Genomic DNA, 19,710 nt, shown 5'->3' on the forward strand with positions numbered 1-19,710 from the left:
AGTGATCTAGTTATGTTACGCAATACACCGCCATCCCAAGTTGTACCTGCATGCAAACAGTGACCTAGTTGTGTTACGCAATACACCGCCATCCCAAGTTGTACCTGCATGCAAACAGTGACCTAGTTATGTTACCTAAGTTGTACCTGCATGCAGGCGCAATACACCACCATCCCAAGTTGTACCTGCATGCAAACAGGACCTAGTGATACTAGTTACGTGTTACGCAATACACCGCCATCCCAAGTTGTACCTGCATGCAAACAGTGATCTAGTTATGTTACGCAATACACCGCCATCCCAAGTTGTACCTGCATGCAAACAGTGACCTAGTTATGTTACGCAATACACCGCCATCCCAATACACCACCATCCCAAGTTGTACCTGCATGCAAACAGTGACCTAGTTATGTTACGCAATACACCGCCATCCCAAGTTGTACCTGCATGCAGGCAGTGACCTAGTTATGTTACGCAATACACCACCATCCCAAGTTGTACCTGCATGCAGGCAGTGACCTAGTTATGTTACGCAATACACCGCCATCCCAAGTTGTACCTGCATGCAAACAGTGACCTAGTTATGGTACAGAATACAACGCCATCCGAAGTTGTACCTGCATGCAAGCAGTAATCTAGTTAAGGTACGCAATACACCGCCATCCCAAGTTGTACCTGCATGCAAACAGTGACCTAGTTATGTTACGCAATACACCGCCATCCCAAGTTGTACCTGCATGCAAGCAGTAAATACACCGCCATCCCAAGTCTAGTTACCTAGTTAGGTACGCAATACACCGCCATCCCAAGTTGTACCTGCATGCAAGCAGTGATCTAGTTATGGCAATACAGATCCCAATTTGTACAAAACACCATTCCAAGTTGTACCTGCATGCAAGCCTAGTGACGCAATACACCGCCATAAGTTGTACCTGCATGCAAACAGTGACGTTATGTTACACAATATACCGCCATCCCAAGTTGTACTTGCACACAAGGTTTGAGAATCCTATACGAATTGATAAAGATATGGCCTGGATAAGGATTTCCTTTGATGTGCATTAATGCATGAAAAGTAGGTCACAGTGACCTAGTTATGGTATGTGGCACACCATTATCCCAAGTTGTATACGTTTACATGCAAGGCTTGTTAACATACTAAAGCAAATTGACCTAGTTATGAAAGATCCCAAGTACTCCGGTTTATGCAAATGAAAACCTGCATGCAAACGTGATGGACAATGCCCATAAAATAATACCTAGTTAACCATCAAAGAATGGCAAACAGTATAATTAATCAAGTTGTACCTGCATGCAAACATTGCCGGCAGGCTGAAAAAAAACATCCTGAAAAACAGTGGGGTACAGAATCTCCGCGGCAAGCATAATCTAGTGCCGCAATGCGAATGTGGCATGCTGAAGAATAACCACCATGCCAGAATGCACAGTCCTACAAAACTGCCCACACTGACCTAGGTTAAAACACCGATCCCAAGTTGTACCTTCAGAAAGTTTGGATACAAGACACATCCCTCAATATCAAACTGCATGGGGTGACCTTTATGTTACGCAATACCTCCGTTGTAATGACGTCACCTATTTCAGTCATCCGAAGTACATCAAGCAGTGATCTATTGTTATAGTACTAACCGCCACGTTGCCAATGCATCTAGTTAAGGTACGCAATACACCGATCCAAAGTTGAATGCAAGCAGTAATCTAGCTATGGTAATACACATTTGTACCTTAATAATTCATTATGAGATAGTTTGCAGCAAGCAGTAATCTAGTTTACGCAGTACTGATTTACCTGCATGCATTTGTCTTACCGCCATCCCAAGTTGTACTTGGAAGGTACCATGACCATAAGAGTGTGCATTAATGCATGAAAAGGGACATTCCTGAGTTTGGCTGCAAGTTTATGTTTACATGCAAGGCTTGTAAATACTAAATAAAGAAAGATACTCCGGTTGCAAATGAAAAGTTAACGATTAAAAATAATACGAACCATCATATATAATTATCAAATTTCTTGTTTGCCGGCTAAAAAAAACACCTGTTAGTGGGTCTGTGCGAATATAAATGCAATGTGTTACAAAACTGCTGATCATCTTAATATTTGTACAGAAGCCCAAAGTCGGATTTTGCCTTCATCAACATAATTGATTAACACGGCCAAATCTTAAACGCATAATACAATTTTCTTAATATTGAGATAGTTTGCGATCAGAAACATGTCTTTTTGGATACCATACCAGAGTGAAGGGACATTCCTGACTGCAATGATTTTCTATGTTAGACTTACATCTTAAATATATTTTCTTGATATGTAATGTCTGTATATTCAATTGTTAAGAATTTGTAAGAAGCCCAAAGTCCTTCAAATAATTTCTTAATATAATACAAATATTAGAACGATCAGAAACATAACATCAGACACTTAAAACAATTGCATGTAAACAATTGTTAAGAAGTCTCAGTCAATAACATCTTAAAAATTGCAGCAAACTCAGGAATGTCCCTTTAACTTAAAGGTCCTTCAGACGTATGGATCGTGATTGCAATGTCTGTACTGATACTTACCGTTTTGCCTCATTCACATGCACTGTAAGAACACGACTGAGCCATTTATAGGTTACCTGAAAGACACAACAGAATATATTCATTAACAAGTATAAGTTACCCGAGAGTAAAAAGTTTGTTTGTTTTATTTAACGACGCCACTAGAGCACATTGATTTTTTATCTTATCATCGGCTATTGGATGTCAAACATATGGTCATTCTGACACTGTTTTTAGAGGAAACCCGCTGTCGCCACATAGGCTACTCTTTTACGACAGGCAGCAAGGGATCTTTTATTTGCGCTTCCCACAGGCAGGATAGCACAAACCATGGCCTTTGTTGAACCAGTTATGGTTCACTGGTTGGTGCAAGTGGTTTACACCTACCCACTGAGCCTTGCGGAGAACTCACTCAGGGTTTGGAGTCGGTATCTGGATTAAAAATCCCATGCCTCGACTAGGATCTGAACCCAGTACCTACCAGCCTGTAGACCGATGGCCTAACCCCGATGCCGGTAAGTTACCTGAGAGAGACAACTACTGTTGTGGGTTGATGACAGGACTCGAACTTTAACAGTTTGTTTCCGACAGCAATTTAAAAACAAAATTGCCATGGGTGAAATGGCCCATCGACGGCAATTTAATGCCTGCCCATGGCAATTGACAAAAATGAAGACTTTTGCAGCAAATAATAAATAAGACCGAAAGGTTATTTTGCTGTATGTAGACATATTTAAATGTACTAATGTTATATATTGGCATCTAATATTAACCAGGTGTAAACATTTTGTGCCGTTGGTGATGCTTCCAACCTACAGCAATTTATATCTCAATGACGGGAATTGCCGTTAGTGCCATCGTTAAGTTCGAGCCCTGAGATGAGACAGTTCCAACAGATATTTATCTAAGCTTTCTGCATTAATTACCCACCAAGGCTTCCCAAAATCTAGCATTCTACGTGTAAATATTTTGTACATTGCATCATTTAGTGGACTATAAGTTACATTTTATTTGAATAATGAAAATATTTTTTCTTTTTATCGTGCTGGCAAATGAATGACAGAATAGACAATTGAAGAATTTTGGTTTTAAGAAGAGTGGAAAGAAATACACTCTTTTTGTTTGTGGGCGGAGAGAGGGGCAAATCATTTTGGACCAAGAATTCCAATCGTTCCAGCATTCAGTATATATTTAGGTTTAGTGTTAGTGATAGCATTTGCATGCTGGGATGTTCAGAAATATTTTCCATTTTAGTAACTGTACTTCTATTTTAGGAGAGGCGGGACGTAGCTCAGTGGTAGAGGACTCGATTGATTGTTTTAGGAGGCGGGACTTAGCTCAGTGGTAGAGGACTCGATTGATTGCTTTAGGAGGGGCGGGACTTAGCTCAGTGGTAGAGGACTCGATTGATTGTTTTAGGAGAGGCGGGACTTAGCTCAGTGGTAGAGGACTCGATTGATTGTTTTAGGAGGGGCAGGACTTAGCTCAGTGGTAGAGGACTCGATTGATTGTTTTAGGAGGGGCGGGACTTAGCTCAGTGGTAGAGGACTCGATTGATTGTTTTAGGAGAGGCGGGACTTAGCTCAGTGGTAGAGGACTCGATTGATTGTTTTAGGAGGGGCGGGACTTAGCTCAGTGGTAGAGGACTCGATTGATTGTTTTAGGAGGGGCGGGACTTAGCTCAGTGGTAGAGGACTCGATTGATTGTTTTAGGAGAGGCGGGACTTAGCTCAGTGGTAGAGGACTCGATTGATTGTTTTAGGAGAGGTGGGACTTAGCTCAGTGGTAGAGGACTCGATTGATTGCTTTAGGAGGGGCGGGACTTAGCTCAGTGGTAGAGGACTCGATTGATTGTTTTAGGAGAGGCGGGACTTAGCTCAGTGGTAGAGGACTCGATTGATTGTTTTAGGAGAGGCGGGACTTAGCTCAGTGGTAGAGGACTCGATTGATTGTTTTAGGAGGGGCGGGACTTAGCTCAGTGGTAGAGGACTCGATTGATTGTTTTAGGAGGGGTGGGACTTAGCTCAGTGGTAGAGGACTCGATTGATTGTTTTAGGAGGGGTGGGACTTAGCTCAGTGGTAGAGGACTCGATTGATTGTTTTAGGAGAGGTGGGACTTAGCTCAGTGGTAGAGGACTCGATTGATTGTTTTAGGAGGGGTGGGACTTAGCTCAGTGGTAGAGGACTCGATTGATTGTTTTAGGAGAGGTGGGACTTAGCTCAGTGGTAGAGGACTCGATTGATTGCTTTAGGAGGGGCGGGACTTAGCTCAGTGGTAGAGGACTCGATTGATTGTTTTAGGAGAGGCGGGACTTAGCTCAGTGGTAGAGGACTCGATTGATTGTTTTAGGAGAGGCGGGACTTAGCTCAGTGGTAGAGGACTCGATTGATTGTTTTAGGAGAGGCGGGACTTAGCTCAGTGGTAGAGGACTCGATTGACTGTTTTAGGAGAGGCGGGACTTAGCTCAGTGGTAGAGGACTCGATTGATTGTTTTAGGAGAGGCGGGACTTAGCTCAGTGGTAGAGGACTCGATTGACTGTTTTAGGAGAGGCGGGACTTAGCTCAGTGGTAGAGGACTCGATTGACTGTTTTAGGAGAGGCGGGACTTAGCTCAGTGGTAGAGGACTCGATTGACTGTTTTAGGAGGGGTGGGACTTAGCTCAGTGGTAGAGGACTCGATTGATTGTTTTAGGAGAGGCGGGACTTAGCTCAGTGGTAGAGGACTCGATTGATTGTTTTAGGAGGGGCGGGACTTAGCTCAGTGGTAGAGGACTCGATTGATTGTTTTAGGAGGGGCGGGACTTAGCTCAGTGGTAGAGGACTCGATTGATTGTTTTAGGAGGGGCGGGACTTAGCTCAGTGGTAGAGGACTCGATTGATTGTTTTAGGAGAGGCGGGACTTAGCTCAGTGGTAGAGGACTCGATTGATTGTTTTAGGAGAGGTGGGACTTAGCTCAGTGGTAGAGGACTCGATTGATTGCTTTAGGAGGGGCGGGACTTAGCTCAGTGGTAGAGGACTCGATTGATTGTTTTAGGAGAGGCGGGACTTAGCTCAGTGGTAGAGGACTCGATTGATTGTTTTAGGAGAGGCGGGACTTAGCTCAGTGGTAGAGGACTCGATTGATTGTTTTAGGAGGGGTGGGACTTAGCTCAGTGGTCGAGTAGAGGACTCGATTGATTGTTTTAGGAGGGGTGGGACTTAGCTCAGTGGTAGAGGACTCGATTGATTGTTTTAGGAGAGGTGGGACCTAGCTCAGTGGTAGAGGACTCGATTGATTGTTTTAGGAGGGGTGGGACTTAGCTCAGTGGTAGAGGACTCGATTGATTGTTTTAGGAGAGGTGGGACTTAGCTCAGTGGTAGAGGACTCGATTGATTGCTTTAGGAGGGGCGGGACTTAGCTCAGTGGTAGAGGACTCGATTGATTGTTTTAGGAGAGGCGGGACTTAGCTCAGTGGTAGAGGACTCGATTGATTGTTTTAGGAGAGGCGGGACTTAGCTCAGTGGTAGAGGACTCGATTGATTGTTTTAGGAGAGGCGGGACTTAGCTCAGTGGTAGAGGACTCGATTGACTGTTTTAGGAGAGGCGGGACTTAGCTCAGTGGTAGAGGACTCGATTGACTGTTTTAGGAGAGGCGGGACTTAGCTCAGTGGTAGAGGACTCGCGATTGACTGTTTTAGGAGAGGCGGGACTTAGCTCAGTGGTAGAGGACTCGATTGACTGTTTTAGGAGAGGCGGGACTTAGCTCAGTGGTAGAGGACTCGATTGACTGTTTTAGGAGGGGTGGGACTTAGCTCAGTGGTAGAGGACTCGATTGACTGTTTTAGGAGAGGCGGGACTTAGCTCAGTGGTAGAGGACTCGATTGACTGTTTTAGGAGAGGCGGGACTTAGCTCAGTGGTAGAGGACTCGACTGACTGTTTTAGGAGAGGCGGGACTTAGCTCAGTGGTAGAGGACTCGATTGACTGTTTTAGGAGAGGTGGGACCTAGCTCAGTGGTAGTCATCTTCATAAATCAAGGCTAATATTCGTTCCTTGTATTCAGCCTTGATACATGTAGTCAAGATTACTGATATCCACTACTAGCGCCCTCTATTAGAAGAAAATTTGTAACACCGATTACGTCCCTTACACGATGACATCGCTGACCAATCACAGCATCGGTAACATGTGACAATCTTGAAAGCAAAATCAAAAATTAAACGCCGGACGCTGACGTTGCCATCTTTGTTTACAATAACAAGGGAATCTATAAGGAGCGTTGCGATTCGTTGTAATCAGATCTCATCGCATCCAATGAAATTTAAACATTTTGTGGCACGATTTCTTGACGACATGTATCAAGGCTGAATACGAGGAACGAATATTAGCCTTGATTTATGAAGATGAGTGGTAGTGGCTCAAATGATACGCAGTCTGTCAGTGGGCCCATTGGGCAATTTTTCATCCCTGCCAGTGCACTGGTAGGGCCTATACCAAAAGTGGTGGTATGTGCTATCCTGTATATGGGATGGCGAATATAAAATTATAAAATATCTTTTGCTAGAAGTAGTAGTAGTACTGTAGTACTATTGTCCGAACCAAATTGTTAACAACTACGAAAAATTACTCTCCTACCTTTAATTGCCGTTAGATTTCCTCCAAAGTTTGTCCAGACACAAATCTTGAAAAAACCATTACAATGACACAGATTCCACATACCAGATGCTAACCATGTCATCTATATCGACTTCGCTGAGGGCGCATAGGGAAAAAAGCATGTAATTTTGTATCAGCTGCCATTTTGACTTTTTATGGAATATTCTTCAAGAGGGGTGAAAGGATAGGACTTAATCTAACAACGTCATAACATGTTATGATATAAAAGCAAACGTGATGACGTCATATTATTATTATTTTTTGTTTGTTATTATTATTATTATTATTTTAATGATACCACTAGAGATCATTGATTTCATACTAATTGTGTCACATACTTTGGAGGCTTTCACCCCTCTTGAAGAGTATTCCATAAACAAACAACATGGCAGACAGCAGAAAACTGCATGTATTTTTCCCTATGCAATCTCGGCAAAGACAATATCGGCGACATCGTTGCAGTCTCATGTGTGGAATCTGTATATTTGTAGTGGTTTTTTTGCGATTTGTGTCTGGACAAACTTTGGAGGAAATCTAACGGCAATTAAAGGTAGGAGGGGAAAATATCCGCCCGGTCCCCCCTTCCCCTAACCCTAACCTTAACTCCAACCCTAACCCCAACCCTAGCCCTAACCCCAGCCATAATCCCAACCCTAACCCTAACCCTAACCTTAACCCTAACCTTAACCCTAACCCTCAACCCTAACTAAAAATAATAATGGAGGGGACCGGGCGGATATTATACCAAATGTTGCGGGTTCAAAATCACCAAATGTCTGACATCCAACAGCCGATGATTAATAACTCAAATGTGCTCTAGTGGTGTCATAAAACAAAACAAAGTTTAACTTTTATTTCAGGTTCATTGCATGATGATTTCGATAATTCATCGGGCCGTATTTTTGGTGGGCCTACTTCAGTAGTACTTGTCGGAAACGATCCATCTATTCAAAATTGTTCGAAAAACACTAACATGGAAAGGACCCTTACTAACAATATTGACAAGCAATACACCGACGTCAAAGAAGAAGGAATAACTTACAACTCTATTTTCATCATTGACAAATTCATCTAAATTATCCAGGTAAAGTTCGTCTCCAGACATCGTTGTTTCCCGCAATTTGATGGTTCGTTTCGTAAATTCCGCCTCTGTCTTGTGCGCATCTAAATTGACAAGTGCTACACACGCACTCAGTACTCAATTAATCCATCGATAGACCACGGATCGATCGATTGATTGATTGATTAATCAAGCAGCCAATCAAATCAATCAATCAATCAGGGCCGATGAGAGTGTATGCAGCGATCTACTGAGCATGTTTTTAAGGATACCTTTTGTACTAACCGGTTAGACAGCTTATTGCTAATAGGCTATATAGGCTATACACTATAGGCCTACTAATGTGAATTTATTAATAATATTGACCTATCTAAAGTAAATGACATTTTATAATTATTTAGTGAGAGTACACAAGTTTATGATGAATTATTTGTAAATAATATTATTTTAGAAATTGAAAATAGTTTTGGGTTATTATATAGCTAATCAAACGTTTCGACCCCAATTATTACCAACTGATTTACAGTTTAAGCATAAACCATGGTATGGTACAGGAAATGCAAAGTTGCAAGAAAAAAATACCACACTGCAAAGAATATGTATAGACATTATAAATCGGATGAAAATAAACGTCTTATAACTGTTGCAAGTAAACAATATACAAAAACGATGAAGTTTTATATTTAAAAAACCCCATCAAATTTATATGCAAAATAAAATCCAGAATATGCGTAAAAACTCTCCTAAAGAGTATTGGAAATTGTTAAATAAGTTTTAAAGTAGTTGTAATAAATATTCTGAAAAAAATTTGATTAAAAGTTTTTATAATTATTTTAAAGAAAGGCACTCCAAATTTCGAACAGTATTTTGTAAATAATGACGCTGAAATTAATAGTGAAATTACTTTTACGTGCTGTTCAGATGGCAATGAAAAATATAAGAAAAATAGCAAGTACTTGGAACATATCGAAGTCAACTCTTCAACGTTACGTTTAAATTGCCAAGAAAAAATGCAGTTAGCATGCGATTCAAAGCCAACTACAACAATCGTCTCATCTTTAGTGAAAAAGAAGAACATTATTTGAAAAAGTACTTAATGACAGCATCAAAGCATCACCAAGGTCTGACAACAATAGAAATTAGGGAGTTGATATACCAGTTTGCCCGAACGAATAATAGAAGAATACTACCTGCATGGGAGTTCACATTTGCTGGTTTTTTTACTGAGTTTACATTTGCTGTTTTTACCGAGTTTACATTTGCTGTTTTTACTGAGTTTACATTTGCTGTTTTCACCGAGTTTACATTTGTTGTTTTTACCGAGTTTACATTTGCTGTTATTACCGAGTTTACATTTGCTGTTTTTACCGAGTTTACATTTGCTGTTATTACCGAGTTTACATTTGCTGTTTTTACCGAGTTCACATTTGCTGGGGTTTTTTACCGAGTTTACATTTGCTGTTTTCACCGAGTTTACATTTGCTGTTTTCACCGAGTTTACATTTGCTGTTATTACTGAGTAAATAGTTTGTGTTACTACTGAATTGCCTGTTTTTTTTTTTTTTTAATAATTATGTATATAACTATATAGTGTTCCAATGTACCCCAATCTGTGTCCCATTGTATAGATATCTAAGGTACTTAGTGGGTAAATGAGCAAATGATTATAACAGGATATTATATAATTAATTTTGTTGTATATTTTCTGATAAAGTTTTGTTTTTTAATGTGAAATGTGTCCCAATGAACCCCACTCTCCCTTATAACAAATTGACGAAAATTAATGTTTAGCGGATGGGGCAAATATTCCTAGGAAAATACGATACCCCCCCCCCCCCCCCACACACACACACCCCTTAACAACACACACACTCTCTCTCTCTCTCTCTCTCTCTCTCTCTCTCTCTCTCTCTCTCTCTCTCTCTCTCTCTCTCTCTCTCTCTCTCTCTCTCTTGCCCCTCTGTGTGATAAAAAATAATAAATCGCCCACCCAATGTCGACTTGCTTCCGCCGTGCATGTATGGTAAGTTGTTTCCGACTAAGTGTAGGCCTATTTTGGATGACTACTATTAGATATTAAAGCTACTTTCTTGTTTGTAATGTCTGAATGAAAAATAGGATTTTATTGTCGATTCAATGTTTGCAGTAATTCAAATCGTATTTTACCTCCCTATAATTTCATACGTACGAAAACAAAATATATATTATGGAATAAAATGACAAATTACTGCCACAAACATTAGAACATGATCGCAAATATTTTGGACATACAGACACTGGTATTCTAAACCCACATGTAATTTAGTCATAAACAAAGACTGTTGATCGAAAATATCTTACAATGGTTTGATATTTTTACACAGTTCTTTACACTGTGAATTTCTTTAACTCTTGAAATTTTTATAGTGGTGTGGTTCATCATTATATGTTTGCATTTACCATAGTTTGACACCCAATAGCCGATGTCGTTGTCGTGTTGGGGTGTCTTTAAAAATCTATTCTATTCTATATGGTTTGCAAACTAAGGACAGTCCCTTTAAACACCGTGCAGTCATTCACTGCATCACTGTAGGTAAAAATAACGTGTAACTTATTTCTAGGATCGACCCCCGTCGGTGGACCTATTGGGCTATGTCTCGTTCCAGCAAGTGCACCACGACTGGTATATCAAAGGACTTATATACCGTGGGCAGTGAGTTTGCACCCCGTTATCGGCTCCCACCCAAAGCAAATTTTATAAGCGCAGACCCTAGTTTCAACTCGTGAAAATAGACACTAAGTTTAGTTAATCTACAAACCTGTAACACATTTGGATAAAGTTACAACAGAGAAAGAAGAGTCTGTGACGTTAAAACCGGGAAATATCCTTGTGTAAAATATGCCTTAGTGTTTAAAAACTAGGGTCTGTCTCTTTAACAGCTTAGTGGGTATGACCACTTCACCGACTTCTCTTTCACCAATCACCAACAACTAATTATTTCATGTGATCTCTATCGTCTTTTCACAATGTGATATATGCCTTTTGAGAGGTTAGTCGGTTTGAGATCGATCCCCGTCGGTGGGCCCATTGGACTATTTCTCGCTCCAGCCAGTGCACCACGACTGGTACATCAAAGTCAATGGTATGTGCTATCCTGTCTATGAGATGGTGCATATAAAAGATTCCTTTTGCTATTAATGGAAAAATGAAGCGGGTTTCCTAAGACTATATGTCAAAATTACAAAATATTTGACATCCAATAGCCGATGATTAATAAATCAATTTGCTGCGGTGTTGGCTTTTTTCTTCTTCTTTTTTTGAGAGGTCATGACCTCTGATCAGGTAATCGGTTGTGTTAGACAGTACAACTAACTCCGCATAGGGTTAATTTTTTTCACATTGCATCAATTGAGAGAAACAGCCCAAAATTATTTCCAAAAATTCATACATGCACACAGTCTTTTATATGGGCGTTTAATCATGTTAACCAAATCGGGGACGCTCCCAGCTTTCCGGAGATATATGATATGTCATACTTTGTTTGAGATTCACAACTTCACCTTATATGGAAGATGGAAAATGGGGAAAAGTTGCCTTTCTTTTCAGTATTTCAACCATTGCTAGGCCCATAAAAAGTTAAGTATACTCTGAATCGTTTTGAGTCCTATTGTCTATTTGTAGCCCTTGGTATAAACTTTCAGTGTGGGGAAAAAAAATGAAGTCCACCAGAAATTTATTTTTTAATGGCCCGGTAAAAAAATCAGCCAATATTTCATCACGTACATAACGGCAAATGTAACAGTGCCATGCTACGAATACGAAAATAACTATATACAAATTAACTGTCTTAAAAGGTACTTCAAGACCATTTGTACCTGTGTGAAAAGTGGCTTTCCGCACAGATTAGTTCTTTTTGTATAGTATTTTCTACAATAACGGCTATATGAAATGTCCAGGAAATTGCGTTATGGACATGATGCCTGGTTTTTGGTCCGCAAATCAAGGGTCTATCAACCAGACACCAAAAACTGTTTAAAACTATTTCCGCATGTGTAGATAGATACACAGTAATCAATGAAAATATTTAAAAAACATCATCCGAGATAATATGCAACATAATTGGGTGTCATGTACATAACAAAAATCGTCATGTACATAACAAAAATCGTCATGTACATAACGGAAACAATGTTGCCATCTATTGATAACTTAACACACCTTGCAAGCCATAAAGCATTGAGTAGTTTAACCCAGTGAAGATAGATGGCATATGACGTGCCTATCACCAAACCAAGTCCAGAATTTGTATTTTCCCGGGTGAAAACTATGTTTTCCCAAATCCTGTAACTTTCTTCAGTATTAAACCATAACAGATGTATAGCATCAATGACACGGTAAGTGTTCGAAGCATGTATATGGTTCTGAATCACTGGGGTAGATTCGTTCTGGCCTTTTGCTGGGCAATATTAGAAGTTGTATTGAAGCAGGATCATGATGATGTCATGCCGTTATGGACGTGATGTTTCGTTATGTACGTGATGGTTTTGATGTTTCATGATTTTCCCATTCAGTAATGTACCTGGCGTTGCGCCCCTGTGCTGGGACCACTCGGGGCCTAGCAGAGGGGCTCAATGGGTCCCAAATAAACTGTCTATTGGAGGTTTTATCCCCCCCCCAAAAAAAAAATTTGTTTCATTATGAATTATAATATAATGGTCAATATTTCGGTATTGGTTGGGATTCACAATCAGCCCCTTGGTGGATTTAATTATCCTGTCGTGAAATACAGTCAGCCTACTTTGCAAAAGACCAGCTGACAATACATCCAGTAGTTGTCCCTACAGAGAGAATGGTTCCCTGCTGCACAAGTCGTACATTTTGGTCTCAGATGAGAGGAATCACAGCGCACCAACAGTGTACAGCTTCATAGAGACTCTGGTCCCCAAGATCCGCGAGGAGATCCAGGTGGAACACATCCATTATATAACTGATTCGCCAAGTTCTCAATATCGGAACATTCACATGTTCGGTGGTTCCTCGAAACGTATGGCAGATGACTATGTGCGACGTGGCAATAGCATCACAACTGCAGCACAGTACGCCGAGTATGGAAATTCTTCGGGTAAGGTAACCTACGTGGTTGTCCCAAAGGATGTCATTGCTGAAGGTGGAGTCACAATTGACAGAATCAGGACCACCCGCAAAGTGAAGGGCACTATGACGTACCATGCTGCAGTCTGCATTCGGCAAGGGGTACTGGCTATGCGGAAGACGTCTTGCTATGGACCGTGTTGCTTCCAGGAGGGCACATTCATTCTTGGCTGTCAAGGATGGACAGAACATGTGCTGTTCCAACAACCACAAACAGAGCTGGTTCCGGCGACGCTGCCCAACCAGCAGACCGTAGGACCACCTGAAGCAGAGCTGGTTCCGGCGACGCTGCCCAACCAGCAGACCGTAGGACCTGCAATAGAAGATCCTCCGTTCCAAGTCGGATCTTGGTTGGTTGCCGACTTTAACTCCATGTACTATGTGGGTAAAGTCGTCCGTGGCCTGCATGATGGTCGGGTGTTAGTCGATTACCTTCATCTAGTGACCGGGAAATTGAACCGTTACAACTGGCCAGTGAACAAGGACACCTATGAAAACGATCTCGAGGACATCTTCATGCCAAATGTGCCTGCACCGATAACCACTGGAGGTCAGAAGCGCAGGCAGTACTATCTGGTTGATGGTCTTCGTGAGAAGGTAATTGCTGCTCACCAACGCCACGTAAATGGATAGACTTAGAAGTCTACCTGGATGTGGAACACGTTTTGTCTGTATATACTGTTCCTTTGTTGGATACAACACAGTAATACGTTTATTGTTAAGATGTTATTGTTGACAATTGGTTATATCAGGAGAAATAGGCGAAGTGACTTTGGGTTTTTTTTCTTGGTCACATGGACATAATTGTGAAAAACGTCACGTACATCACACAACAACATCACGTACACAACGGCTTAAAAGGCATTGCAACCTAATAGAAAATTGTTTTATTATTAAGCAAACATTGAAGAGACAAAGACAAGCTTTATTTTGCAACCAATTGAGGAGATTGAAGTAATTTTTATTTTTCTGTTTATTTACTTTTATTGAGTTTTTCATATACATTTAACAAAAGTAACAAAAATATGTTCAATTTACTGTTATCAATGAACTGTAGGCCTACTGTACAATGATGGAAACGAGTTAGACTATTCAGGAATAAGCAAGTAGCAATAATAATGTGTTTTTCCAGGTTTACCATCAACAACAAAAGTGTCTGGTCAAAACGTCATGTACATAACGAAAGCATCACGTCCATAACGACTTGGTTCGGGAACACGTATCTCTAAAAAACTGAATATACATTTATACCTAGTGACTATAGACTTTACTTCTAATGATATTAAAGTAGATCCTACCCTGAATAGATAACTGAGCACACATTTTTACTATTTTATGAAAGAAGGCTTCACAGATTTGTTGAATCATGTTTGAATTTAAAGTTTGAATTTAAAAATAAATATCTCTAAATTACACTTTTTGTTGTTAAGTTTGTATGTATTTCCATATTACTTGATTGTGTAAGGTTAGGAATGAGTTTACTGGTGATATAGAACATAACAGAGGATAATGACGAACAAATAAAAACTACTAAGAAATCACGTGATAACGAAAATAGGGTTAATAGTAATTTGATCGAACTGAATGATGAAATGGCTTGCTCCAGAACATATTTCAGATACCAATAGCAAACATATTAAGGTACTAGAATTATATAGCTACCGAAGTGAGACTACTGCTTTACATGGACAAACGTAAACAAAAGTGGTGGGTTATTTTGAAGGGAGGAAAATGCTACAAAAATCCCATACTTTCCATTCTATGAAACTTCCCACAAAGATAATTGGTAGCCTCAGCCCACTGATTTTCCACATGCTTTATGCCACATTATATTTAAAAATTAATAACAAAGCAAACTTGGAAATAAGGCAATAACTAATTTGTAATGGCATTTTTAGAGCTGAAGGTACCCACCGTTATGGACGTGATGATTGTTTAAAGGTAACAAGGTTCAACAGGTTGTATCTTGGCTGAAAACAAAGCAATTCTTTGCCGGTTTGCAGTTTCTACTGTTAAAACATGTACAGATTTAGGGAAAAGTATGAAAAATGAGAAAACGGTAGCTTTACATTTAAGTGCTATTTTACATCAATTGATGCAAAGTGAAAAAAATGACCCATAGAATTTCATGCAAAAAGTGTGTGCAAGGTTCTTTCAATTCATATTTTTAAATCGGAAAAAAATTTACTTGCTGTCAATTCTTGTAATTAATGTTAGCAGCATAACTTAACAAAATACATATTTTAATAATTTTGTTTAGCCTTGAATATATTTATAATATGTAATTTATGCATTTTCATGTCTTGTTTAGTTATTTTGGAAGTCATTCTGTGCGATTTTTGTTCATTGATGTGCGGTGTAATAAATAAAATACTATATACGTTCGCTTTAGCTCGTGATGTACGATTAAAAACACACTCGTAATATAAACGGTCTCGTTTAGTATTATTTATTTATTATATAGCATTTAGTGAAATGTCTTAAAATATCAGTGAAATAAAAGTGTTATCAGTCACTCATTGACGATAACACATTTTAGAATGAAAATTTCACTAGTTCACTCTAAAATGTGTTATCATCGCTGTAGAAAGTGTTATCTTCACTGTAAGAAAGCCGAAACTATTTTGCTGCTGGCATTTAAAAATAAAGGAAAATTGCCAAAAGTTATATAATAAATAGAACATTTCATGCGGGGTTTTTTTGGTGTGTTTTTTTTGTTGTCAAATTTGATATATATCTCATCTCGTGGAGTTTGTAATCATATCACACTCGTCGCGCAAGCACGACTCGTGAGATATGATTGCAAACTTCACTCGATGAAATATAAATCATGTTTTACTCAAAAAAAACCCATGACATATCGTCTATATATTAACCGCTGTCCTAGACAGACAGGCCAGATAGTTTCAGTGTGTTTGAAAGTTGAAGTCTTAGACAAACATTTGGTCATTTTGTCATATATATGTAGTGTTGGAGAGGAAATCTGCTACATTTTTCCATTAGTAGAAATCGTTTTTTTCATATGCACCATCCCACAGTCGGGATAGCACATACAATGACTTTTGATCTACTAGTCGTGTTGCATTGGATGGAACGAGAAATAGACCGACCGCGCGTCAGACGAGCATTTTATCACTGGGCTACGTCCCTCCCACAGGTGTGTTTCAAGGACAGCGTGCTTGAACCTTAATTGGATATAAGCACTAAAATCAATGAAATTAAATGACATTATTTACGTCAAGCCAATCTGAAAATCATTCCAGGAGGAGGTTTGATGGTTTCAGCGTGTCTGGATTGATGTTTTGGAAGTGGTGAGATACTGACTACGCCACTGTAAACGTGATCCTTGGACAACTTTATAGTCTTCACTGGATAAGGTCATGTTAGCAGAGTTTAAGGCACACACACACACACACACACACACACACACACACACACACACATCACACACCCCGCACTCCCTACCCCGTTTTTAGCTACAGAACATTGAGGATGGGCTGCGTTAAAAACAACAACAAACAAACACTGGTTCATGCGCTTTACATTAAACCGAATGACTTCATACAGCAAAAGTTGGCTGATCGCAACGATAATCTAATTTAGCTCTTAAAATACTGACAGTATTGTATTTACTGAGAGATTTTACATTCGTAAGTGTTCACTGTATCAATGAACAGCTTGGAAATCGCAGCTATCCTAGTGTCTCAAAGTTATGATATTGTTCTGACTCTGCCTTGTGCAAGAGATACGATTTAGAAATGATTTTGTAATTTAGTTTCATAGGTAGGAGGTAATGCTACTCCCTAATATCTGATGGGGAAGTTATATTGTTCTTTGTGCAGAGATACGAATTTGAAACTGTTTAGTAATTCACATTCATGGGTAGGAGGTGATGCCACTTCCTAATAGCTGATGATAGCAGTTATGATATCGTTCTTTGTGCAGAGATACGACTTAGAAATTGTTTTGTTATTCTGATCCATAGATAGGAGGTGATACCACTTCCTAGTAACTCACGAGAGCAGTTGTAATATTCTTTTGACTCTGTTTTGTGCAAGAGATAAGATTTTAATATTGTTTTCTAACTCAGATTCATTGGTATAAGAGGTGATGCCTGCGGTATTCATTCCACTAGAAGATGATGCCGGAGATCCCGAGAAGAAAGAGGATGGTAACAAGGGTGTTCAGGAACCAGAAGAGTCTGAAGCAGAATCTGTCGACAGCCTTGGCAATATCTCTCCAGAGGACGTATTCGTGGGCAGGCGGCTTCTCCTTGCCATCCTCTTCCTTCTCGTGCATGTCCATCAGTTCCATTGTGTCCGTGGTCCACACATTGCGGTTGGTTTCGTCGTACATGGTGAGCGGGTCTTTCAGAGGTTTCACCATCCACAGAAGATACCTGAAAAGAAAGACATCGTGATTTTCAAAATGGCCACCATCGAAGCAACAGTTTACCAATATCTTCGCTTCCAGGGTCTCGTTCAACGAAACTATCTTAGCCCTAAGATCACGTTAAGTACAGAATATAGTAGTAGTTAGTCACCTAAGGTGATCTTAGCGCTAAGATATATACTTTAGATAATTTGAATGATTACATTGGTGGTTTCTGTTTTACTAATGTCAATATACATATGTGTACATATAAACACATTTACGTTTGACACTCAGTAGCAGGTGTATTTTTTCGTACTGGGGTGTCGTTAAACCATCCCTTTTTTCCTTCCTTCCTTGCTTCCTTCATTCATTCATTACAAAGTGCATGCATGTTTTACGAAATGTTTGTTTGGGGGTTGTTGTTTTCGTCAATCTGATTAAAATCAGCTCCTCTGATTAGTAACTATTACCTGTAGATCAGTAGAGCTGATTCTAAAAAGATTGTTGTTTTCGTATGTCTGTTTTGTTTTATTTTGATTTGTTTCGTTTCGTTTCGTTTTCGTTTTGTGTTTGTTTTGTGTTTGTTTTGTTGTTGTTGTTTTTTGGGGGGTGGAGTTGGGGGGGGGGGGGGTGTTGGGTTGGGGGGGGTTCTGTGTTTCTAAGTGGGGTAGTGTTGTTATTTTTATTTTTGTTGTTGTGGGTTATTTTGTGTGGGTTTTTTTTTTAAATTTTATTGTTTGTTTTGATTTATTTGGGGGGGGGTTTGTGGGGGGGGGGGGGGTGGAGGATGGTATTTTATTTCCCGCCTTTTAGGGTGTTTAATCAAGGTATTAGTTAGATGATATATAGCGGCGGATATATATTTTATTTTCTAGGATGGGGAGGGTTGCGCACATACGGTCTTTTACCGTTGTGTTCTGGGGCGACAAGCAAACATAAAAGTTGATTGAAAAACATCACAGGTTTGATTAGGTGCATGAGCCATGATGGCTATGACAGTGGTGTGCGTGCACACGTGCGTGTGTGTGTGTGTGTGCGTGCATGTCTGTGTGTGTGCGCGCGTGTGCTTAAACTTAAAACTAGTTTTACATGCTTATATTCATTAAAGGTTCAGGCATGTCTCTCCCGGGTCCTACCCCAGGCATGGCCAGCAGATTGATCCGGGGGAGAAAGAAGTTGTTTGGGATAATTTTGAAAATCGATGTCGAAAATGTGAAGTAGAAGTTATTGTTTTGGAGTGTCTTCTCTAGAAAGATATTGTTCTGATAGTATTAACTTATAATATACATGTATTTAATCTGAAACATAATTTGGATCGGGCCAACCGAAAAAATATAATTAATTATCTTTAACTATGTTATCATAATTATTTACGGCCCTGGGGGAAAGATTAGGAAAGCGGTGGGCTTCGCGCCCAATCCAGTTTGACGATTCAGCACCCAGGTAAGGTTCCACACACTCACTGAGTCGGATTTCCATGGCGCGCGGCGGATGTAGGGGGAAAGTTACACAACCCTAGCCCTAACCCTAACTCCCAAACCGCCGACGCCCCCATCGCTCTATTTTCAGCGTCCGCACCCCCCTCCCCCCCCCCCCCCCCCATCTAGACCGAGTCATAGTAGGCCATTCGAATAAGTTATGTGGAGGGAAATATTGATTGAGTTGCAAAGAAATCTGTGTTATAGTATGAGGAGCATATAATATCATATACTCCGCTTCTAATTAGAAGACGGTTGAGGCCACAAGGTCACATGCGCGTATGAGAGCGCTGCTGAACAAATACCTTGACGACAGGCGAGTTCCACGCGGTCGATGGTAGAGGTTGAGGACGAGCACAGTGACCAGGGTTGACGTCACACTGATGAAGACCTCCGCGGCCAGATAAGCGCTGAAGCAGCAGAGACCTTCGGAGTTTTCCGGTAGCTTGTCGTTGACGAGCGTGAGAA

At 40.2% G+C, this 19,710-nt stretch overlaps 2 protein-coding genes across 3 annotated transcripts in view; both read right to left on the reverse strand.

Annotated features, from left to right (window-relative positions):
• LOC121367482 (DNA polymerase delta subunit 3-like) overlaps nucleotides 1-8,342 on the reverse strand; it is a 30,037-nt gene extending 21,695 nt beyond the window's left edge. For both annotated transcript variants that reach the window (XM_041491681.1, XM_041491690.1), the window contains exons 1-2: nucleotides 8,242-8,342; nucleotides 2,584-2,639 (exon numbers count right to left, since the gene is read on the reverse strand). In XM_041491681.1, the coding sequence (XP_041347615.1) occupies nucleotides 2,584-2,639; nucleotides 8,242-8,304 (119 nt within the window). In that variant the 5' untranslated portion in view covers nucleotides 8,305-8,342. The remainder of the gene's footprint in view (nucleotides 1-2,583; nucleotides 2,640-8,241) is intronic.
• An 8,572-nt stretch (nucleotides 8,343-16,914) lies between these two features.
• LOC121367495 (acetylcholine receptor subunit alpha-1-A-like) overlaps nucleotides 16,915-19,710 on the reverse strand; it is a 4,834-nt gene continuing 2,038 nt past the window's right edge. The window contains exons 1-2 of the mRNA XM_041491702.1: nucleotides 19,548-19,710; nucleotides 16,915-17,789 (exon numbers count right to left, since the gene is read on the reverse strand). The exon at nucleotides 19,548-19,710 is cut by the window's right edge and continues 2,038 nt beyond it. Of these exons, the coding sequence (XP_041347636.1) occupies nucleotides 17,522-17,789; nucleotides 19,548-19,710 (431 nt within the window). The 3' untranslated portion in view covers nucleotides 16,915-17,521. The remainder of the gene's footprint in view (nucleotides 17,790-19,547) is intronic.

The sequence above is a fragment of the Gigantopelta aegis genome, chromosome 1 (assembly GCF_016097555.1).
Source record: "Gigantopelta aegis isolate Gae_Host chromosome 1, Gae_host_genome, whole genome shotgun sequence".
NCBI lineage: Eukaryota > Metazoa > Mollusca > Gastropoda > Neomphalida > Peltospiridae > Gigantopelta > Gigantopelta aegis.